The 8,358-nt window shown below is 46.8% G+C and overlaps 2 protein-coding genes across 2 annotated transcripts; one reads left to right on the plus strand and one right to left on the minus strand.

The window, feature by feature from the left end:
• Window positions 1-1,109: 1,109 nt before the first annotated feature.
• Window positions 1,110-2,694, minus strand: K444DRAFT_668700 (uncharacterized protein). Its single transcript, XM_024887435.1, has 4 exons — window positions 2,292-2,694; window positions 1,879-2,242; window positions 1,688-1,826; window positions 1,110-1,638 (listed from the first exon to the last, which is right to left on the minus strand). The coding sequence occupies exons 1-4, from the start codon at window positions 2,624-2,626 to the stop codon at window positions 1,433-1,435; spliced, it is 1,044 nt and encodes a 347-aa protein (XP_024730059.1). The 5' UTR covers window positions 2,627-2,694; the 3' UTR covers window positions 1,110-1,432.
• A 3,645-nt stretch (window positions 2,695-6,339) lies between these two features.
• Window positions 6,340-8,132, plus strand: K444DRAFT_600607 (general substrate transporter; the record flags this gene model as incomplete). Its single annotated transcript, XM_024878630.1, has 2 exons — window positions 6,340-6,577; window positions 6,637-8,132. Exons 1-2 carry the CDS (start codon window positions 6,499-6,501, stop codon window positions 8,130-8,132), a joined length of 1,575 nt encoding a protein of 524 aa, XP_024730060.1. The 5' UTR covers window positions 6,340-6,498.
• Between the last annotated feature and the right edge of the window lie 226 nt (window positions 8,133-8,358).

Raw genomic sequence — 8,358 nt, forward strand, 5'->3', positions numbered from 1 at the left:
TATCGTTTGATGAGTGTTGCAAAAGGATTCAGCAGCTAGCAAAAGCATTTCAAAACGAGTTGGATCGTTCGATAGCTTGTCTTAAGGCTCTGCCGGATGTGAAATACAGAGCCCAAAAGGTTTTCTAGCTTTATCGAAAGAATTTCCTTTGAAAATGCAAACTTGGCGTTCATCTGGGCCAAGAGAAATTCAGGACTATCAAACGCATGGAACCTGTGTTGAGTAGGGAGAACTCGAGTAAGATGAAAGGACTCTCCACATGCCCATGAAGGGAAGCAGAAATCCATAACTTACAGAAAATAACTAGCCCTGCGACTGGGCTGGTCCGGGAAGGGTTGTGAGGGTACAACGAGAGATGCTGGAGAGAAGAAGGGATCAAGGAGAGATTCTTAGGTTGCAGGGGTTTGGATCACTGGAGTGCGAAAGACAACCAGAGAAACTGGTTTCAAGAAGCATGTTGCTGTCAAATTTTAAGCAGTTGTCAGTCTCTAGCCATCGTATTTCTTGCACCTGCCTCAAACCTCCAAGGTAAACTTTTGCTGTAAAGCTTTCCCCAAACCCTTGTTCTTCAACGAAGTGTGCAAGGCTCCCTTCAGTCCCTTAAAACACCGCAATATCAAATCCAAATTGGTGATATACTCCTTCTCGTAAACCGTCAGTGTGATATCCATCTCATTGAGGAGGTTCCCCAATTTCAGTGTTTTAAAGAGCTGTAGTACCTTCTCCAAGAGAGAATTGCCACCTCGGTTTCCCGCTGTTTCTTCAGTGAAGAAGACCCATGTTCTGATTTCTTGTTTCCTCAACCACGGGGAAGAAGGCCATCCCCTTTATTCATCAGAGGCTGGAAAATTAGAGACATTTTGAAGTGAAATGGGACAGGAAATTCGAAAGCAAGGGATGCGGGCTTCTGTGAGCTTGAACTACTAGCGGAGGAGGCTGCACCGTGGCCAAGTGACTGCCAGTCTGTGAATTCTTCGTCTGGAAAGGGAAAGAGAGTGAGCACAGAGCACAGAGCATAGTAATAATTCCACAATTTGGAACGCGGAAGGGTCTATAAAATCTTCCCGAAAGTGGCTTGTCACTGACCCGCGGTGCATTGGAGGGACTGTCCGAGGACTTCTTATTGTCAAGGCTGAAGACCTACAATGAAGATCCGCAAATACTTGGCTATTATATCCCCTCGCTGCCTCAAACTGTTCAATAGGATATGAATCACCCTGCGTGACAGTTTAGTGCTGTCGGAATGGAGATTTGTAGACAATAGCAGCTGGCTCTTCAAGCCAAGGACTTGAGAGCGTGTATATACATGGTAGCGTTGAGCTAATAAGCTCCAGCTTGAGTGACGTGTAGGAATTGAGAAACTGGTACAGTGACGAATAGTAAAGTTACTTTCAATTGCCCTGCCAGATAGGTGCCTTCCCTTTTCAGTCATCTAGCCCTCCATGGTCTCAAGATCCTCATACTGCCTCTTGATCGACAAGAGGATGTACCTTCGTTCCTCTTCCGACGCCTCCTCCCATTCCTTGAATCCCTGCACCATTTGTGCTTCACTAACATCCTTGTGCTCGTCGATTCCTCGGGATGTCTGAACTTCTTCATAGATACCTTTGGATACATATCCGGCCAAGCCGACAATCCCTTCAACATGCGTTAGCTAGCCCAATTTTACGTGAGAACAACTTCCTACCTGCAGCCGGTTTGAAAACGGCTCCTCCAAGCCCCTTCCCGAAGCCCATCAATCCGCCCATGAAGCCGCTTTCCTCCGCTCCTTTCATGGGCTGGGTAACGAGCCCGGACATTCCATCCCATAAGCCATAGCCAAAGCTCTATGCAGCGTCAATATAACTCATTACAATAATGGAGGAAAATCGAACTCACCTTTCCGGCGGCCTGGAGCCCACTCTGCACATCCGTAACCTTCTCCAACGGCCGCACCGTATCGTCACCATACATCTTCGGAAGGTTATGAAAGCCACGAGCTACGTTATGAGTAATATCCATGGGGGCCTTCAATCCAGCGCCAAGGATTCCAGTCATGCCTTTGTTTGAATCCTTGGCGAACTCTGCAACGTCCTTGTGCACTTGGTCATCCTCTTTCGCCTCAAGAACTTTAGCAAGTAAAAGAGGATAGTCCCCTACCCGCTGGGCAATGGTCCCGACTGCACCGAAGGTAGCCGATAAGGCGCCAGATAAGGGATCGGCAGGTCCATCATCGGCCTTTTCCTGGGCGGCAGGATCGTATCGAGAGGAGAGTCAGTTCGGCAACGCAAAGGTGAAATATGAGGACCTACACTTCGAAGTCATCATAAGTGAAGACTCCTCCTTTTACAGCAACCGTGGCTTCAAGGGCACTGAGCTTCAGAGGCAACGCCTTGACTTGCCAAACCTTTGGACCGTGAGACGCCGGGCGACTATCAGGCTTGAGCAACTCCTCACGCTCAAATGCAAGGTCGGTATCAAACTTCTCGGGGGCTGGGAGATCAGATTCTTCAATGGACTGATGAGGCTCTTCTCGCATGGCTGCTGGGGTCACTTCCGAGGCAAGGCTTGGAGTCTTCTTCATAATGTTAGGCGCAGCGGAAAGCTCACTCCTTTGGTCGATAGAGACAGCGCGCTCGACTTTCATCGTAATCTTGACGTCTTGAGCGAATGATCGATGAAAGTGATGAGGACTGGTTCAATGTTGGACGTTGACAATGTGGAGGTTCAAGGCTGTGAGGTGTCGGGCTATGCCCCGCAGTCAGCCTTGTGGCTGTTGGTTGGCTGGATACACGAGGTGGTGTGACTTGCACGTGCCAGACACTGCTATCTTGATTGGTATTTATTTTGATGTTCCACAAGTTTTGCTAAGCAGGATTCTGTAGTTGTCTCTTATCATTTCATAAGTGCTAGTTGATATCCCACTAGATGCATATGAATGATATTGGTTCCGAACTTCATCCGCCGCTCATACGCTGCTTAATGGCTACCGAAGCAGACCAAACCACGTATCCAAAACACAAAACTCCATGTCGTAACGGGGACAAGACTTTATAAATTTGATTATAATTTAATGCAACAGTGCCTAGCAGAAAGTACCGTTAATGACGGCTCGAAGAGTGAAATATGAGGAAACAGTAACCAGGTCTTCAATTATTCTGGCTTACCTTCTCTTTATGTCTGATAGAAGTGCTTCTGGATCATAAGAATACCCTAGGCTGTAGAAAAATTACAAGTGGGTAACTATTGCAAGCAGATGCCTCTTCTGAGTTCAAAGGCTAATCAGATCCACTCCAGCTTTACCGCTCCTGTCGGGGTGTCCACCTTCGTCTTCAACGTGATCATCCTCTAACCCTCATCTCACTAACGAGCGATGCTTCCACATAACCGGATCCACGTTTCTCATTACCATAGCTAACATTATTCTAATCATGATTTGACTGCGGGGTCCCCGATTTCTCGGCATGTTTTTCATTACAATGAGAGTCCAGCTAGCGTTTGTGATCACCCTCGCCTGAATTTCAAACACATTTCCTCGGCCTCTAGGCAAACTCGCTGCTATTATTGACATTGCCATTACGATCGTCAACTGCTCTAATTCTTATGGCTCTTACTTATGCCCTGCTAAGGAAGCTTCTTAGTACGAGTTTGGGTGGTGCAACGATTGCTTGTGTTGAATAGCTCTGTATCTTACTCGCTTTGGTTCTTCACTGGGATATCTTGAGAAAGAATAAAATGATCGACAGCCAAGCAGCGCTCCTTGTGTCAAACCCAGTCTCGGAGCAGCCTGAAAAAACTGGACCTTTCACCCATTATTTACTAGGGATGGTGGGGCGGAAAGAGCTGGCAAAGAGGGGATATCGGTATATGTATCAACGGATCAGTGGGATATTCTTGGGAGGTGATGTCGAGCTTCTTGTACGCAATGTGTGTACAAGTGATCGATGTTCACATGGGACTGGAACCCCACGTTGTAGGCCTCACACTCATGGTTCGAAATTGATACCCATAGTCAATTTTGTTGCCCTGGTCGCGCGCCAAAAAGGTAGGACAAAGGAGTGCGTAGGCTACAAGAGGCCTATAGCGAGGTATATACTAACTAAGCTAAGATGTTTTTTCTTCTTTCGGAGATTGTCTTTAGAGAGGTAAATTAAGATTAGAGGGCCGAGGAGAGAGGTTAAATAAAGTAAAACTAGCTAATAAAGCCGACATTAAACTTTTAGCCCTTATTTAGTTATTTTTATTCTCTAATAATTTTATTTTCAATTAGAAGTAGATATTGTCTCTTTTAAAGACGAAGAATATAAGGGGCAAGATGGTCAATCTTTAAATAGCCGCAAGGGCATCAAATCCAGCATTAAACCCAATACTTTTGGAAAGTGGAAGAGTGTAAAGGCCAATATTAAACGAGTAAACTAAGTCTTTTGTTAGCTATAAGTGAAGAAGGCGGATATGAGAAACGTCCAACCTGCCGGGAGTGCCTGAACAAGCTGCATATACTCAGTGTCATATAACCGCGCATGACTTGCCAACCTTGAAAGTTCTTACTGACTGTTGTGACTGCCAGTAATGTTCGCGATTTCTGACTGGTCGTATCGTTTGGTAGATCAAGCAGTATATTAACGGATCTAATAAAATTGCCCTTAAAGCCCCGTGTACACTTAGAGGATAATGTTTTTGAAAATTCCCTGCCAAACCCGAGCGGCCTTTTCTCGTTCGCAAGACTGTTCAAAGCAGCTTAGGTGGTGCTTGACATTTAGGATTGAGACGATTTTTCAGCCAACATTATGGCCCCTTGAGGTCTTGTGTTAATTACTTGACCCGCCTTGGGTGAACACGTATAGCATGCGTCTCTTACAAGGAACAGTGGAACACTTTATTTTCTTGGGAGAAGAAATCTTCGCGCCTCCGCGCGTTAGAGTATGCAGACCACCAGAACGTATCCGCAAATTCCAACTTATAAGGATGGAAAATCCTGCATGCAGTAAATTGTAAGTTGTCCAGCATGACCTCTTTGGCGTCTTGCCCTTTGGGAGTTTAATATAGAACCGAGGCAGAAAAACGCTGTCACGAGGAATAATGAGCAGGCTTCCAACTTTTGTCCTCATAACCGCTTTCTTCCGGATGTCAGGGAAGTTAATTAGGGGATACACATCCTCGACTCCACATACTGCGTCAGTGCTATTTCCTATCATTTTGAAACCAAGAGATCTTCTCACAATACTGTGCGCTCATCGCAGTAAATCTAAAGCAGCCATATATGTCCCTTAGAAAGGGTAATTGAAGCCTTCATAAAAACCTCTTACCTCCTAGACCCTTGTGCTCCCTACCCTGCCCCGCTTAGTGTGTCAAAAAAATAATTAAGTTAATTAATTATATTTAATTAAATAAAATTTCTAATTAATTATAATTTGATTACTAGGGTTTTGACTTAATTTAATTGAATTACTGGCCGATACTTATAATTAATTAAATTATTCGACACACTGGCCCCGCTGCCCACGTCCGGAACACCAATCACTACACTTAGACATATTCTAATGAATCTAGATAGCGCATGAACGGATTCTCAATCGCTTGCGTGACTGGCAAGACCGGATAAGCTTTTCTGGCATTCGTGCACCATTTCAGTACTCCCACGGGTCTCGAACACCTCTCGGTCATTACTCACAGCTCTTCACACAGATTTCTGAGATTAGCACTGAGACCGAGCATCTAGAGTATTGCGCGTGCACAATATGTATTTTCCATGTGACTTTGCTTCGCTATGGGTATGGGAGGGACTTATCCGGGAGCGCAAGCCACCACCTGCTCCTTCACTATCGCTCAACGCAGGGTGCGCTTTGAATATTGGGCCTGAAAGAAACAGCACAATTAAATATGACGTTTTGTCCCGAGATAATGTTGAAAAGGGAGACTTTGTATCTCGCTTTTTGCGCGAAAATAAAACCCTGGGTATTTTGTTATTGAGAACTTTAAGAAAAGTTGCTGTACTGAAGCCGTACGGAATTGTGTTCCGGAAAAGTGACTGCCTCTCCGGTCCTTGAGCTTTTCCGCACGCAGGGAAGGGGTGGCTGCTGCTAACGATAAGATAAAGCAGGAAATATAAAGCCACTTTACATCCGTCCACTAAGAACTCCGGCTTTCCACCAATTGTGTGCTATCCCTGAAGTTATGTTTGCTTCGGGAGATTTCTAAGATGAGTTGCGGGGTACGGGGTGTTTGGCTGACTGTCTTTTCCGGGGATCAGGGGTGGGGATGGGAAACTGGCACGGACCATATAATCTGGATAAAAGGACCCCCTTAAAATCCCCAGCTCAAGTTGAAAGCGCTTTCTGCAGATATGAGGAGCTGCAAACCCTTTTCTTGACAACTTTCTGACCTCCGCAAGTCACCCCCTCTTATGGACTTGAATATCTAAAACCTTTTTCTCGACCACTTTCTGGACACCTCAAGCCCCCCCAGCGTCCATTTGAATATCTAGAAATCGGTGGCGGATAACCCCAATCCCTCAGCAGCATGGCGGAGAAAGGCTTTTTCAGGAATCGCCGCTTGTACTTCCTGGCCTTGACTACGTATATGGGCTCTATTCTCTTCGGTATCCCATCCAACATCTTCACATTTGAGATAATAAAATGCTAACAGACGACTCGTTAGGATACGACACCGGTGTAATGGGTAGCGTGCTAGCCCTCAAAAGCTTCAAAAAAGACTTCGGACTTCCTACCGACAGCACCGGCTTTGCCAATGCCCACAACGCCCAAGTCTCCTCCAACGTCGTTTCATTGCTTACTGCTGGCTGTTTCTTCGGAGCCATCGCAGCCGCCTTCCTCAATGATCGTTTCGGACGCCGCTTCACCCTCATGGGCTTCTCCGTCGTGTTTCTCATCGGCGCGGTGGTGCAAACCACAGCCCATCACCACATTGGGCAAATCTACGCAGGGCGCGTAATAGCCGGTCTTGGGGTTGGAGGAATGTCTTCTGTGACTCCCTTATACGTATCTGAGAACTGCCCCCCTAAGATTCGTGGCCGGGTCACTGGACTCTTCCAAGAGTTCATCGTCATAGGAGTCACTTTTGCATATTGGCTCAACTATGGCGTTGCACTACATGTTCCCGCAGGCACAAAGCAATGGCGCATCCCAGTCGGCATTCAAATCATCCCCGGCGCTTTCCTCCTTATCGGGCTATGCTTCTTGAAGGAATCTCCACGTTGGCTCATGAAACAGGGTCGCTATAAAGACGGCACCGCTGCCCTGGCATACATGCGATGCACCACCATCTCGGACCCCGATATCCTCCAAGAAATCGCCGAGATCCGCGCCGCCATCGAAGAAGAGTTGACCGAAAGTGAAGGCGTAAAGTGGAAAGAGTGCTTGAAACCCGGAAACCGTAAGCGCTTCTTCATCGGCTTCTGCATCATGTTCTGGCAGCAATTCTCTGGCACGAACAGCATTGGCTATTACGCACCGCAAATTTTCCAGACTGTTGGTGTCTCGAAAACGAACGCGTCGCTATTTGCAACGGGCATTTATGGGACGGTTAAGGTATGCACTACGGCTGTCTTCCTGTTTATAGGCATCGATAGGCTGGGCAGAAGGAAGTCCCTCCTGTTTGGCGCCGCGTGGATGGGCACCGCTATGTTTATCATCGGCGGCGTGCTGCACGCTCACCCACCTACAAACGTCAACGTCGTCTCCCACGCCTCTATCGCAATGGTCGTCTTCATCTACCTCTTTGTCGTTGGCTATTCCTGCTCCTGGGGTCCCATCCCATGGGTCTACCTCTCTGAGATTTTCCCCACACGTCTCCGTCCCTACGGTGTCGGTATGGGCGCTGCCACACAATGGCTCTTTAACTTCTGTATCACGGAGATCACACCAAGCGCTATTAATCATTTAGGCTGGAAGACGTTTTTGATGTTTGGGATCTTTTGTATGAGTATGGGGACTTGGGCGTTCTTTTTTATTAAGGAGACGAAGGGGAAGAGTTTGGAGGAGATGGATGTACTGTTTGGGGTTGTGGACGAGAACACGAGGAGGGAGCACGTTGAGCGTGTATTAAATAAGGGGGTTGTGACGGCGGAGACCGAGATCGAGGAGGGGAATAAGGGGATGAGTGTTCAATTGGAGAATGTCGGTGTAAAATACTAGAGTGCTAAGCAAAGTACCCTATTTGGCGAGGCGGAATGTTTGGGGGGACTGGTGATGGAGAAGTAGAGGCGCATTATTACGAATAATATTTTTTAATACTCTTTTAAGGATTGGCTCTGGGTAAGTCTCGGAGCCAGATTTTTGACGGATGCCGAAATCCGCACTTTTGACGACTATTTGACAGCCACAGTAAAACTACTGGTTCTAGCCGACTTGGAAATAATAT

Source organism: Hyaloscypha bicolor, assembly GCF_002865645.1.
Source record: "Hyaloscypha bicolor E unplaced genomic scaffold K444scaffold_165, whole genome shotgun sequence".
Lineage (NCBI taxonomy): Eukaryota > Fungi > Ascomycota > Leotiomycetes > Helotiales > Hyaloscyphaceae > Hyaloscypha > Hyaloscypha bicolor.

Excerpts from the sequence above, each read along its gene's own strand:
- K444DRAFT_668700 (XM_024887435.1), bottom strand. The coding sequence starts at position 2,626 with ATGAAAGTCGAGCGCGCTGTCTCTATCGACCAAAGGAGTGAGCTTTCC. Across the intron at positions 2,243-2,291 it reads ACTTATGATGACTTCGAAGT|ATACGATCCTGCCGCCCAGG; the intron begins GTAGGTCCTCAT and ends ACTCTCCTCTCG. Across the intron at positions 1,639-1,687 it reads CGTTTTCAAACCGGCTGCAG|GGATTGTCGGCTTGGCCGGA; the intron begins GTAGGAAGTTGT and ends CGCATGTTGAAG.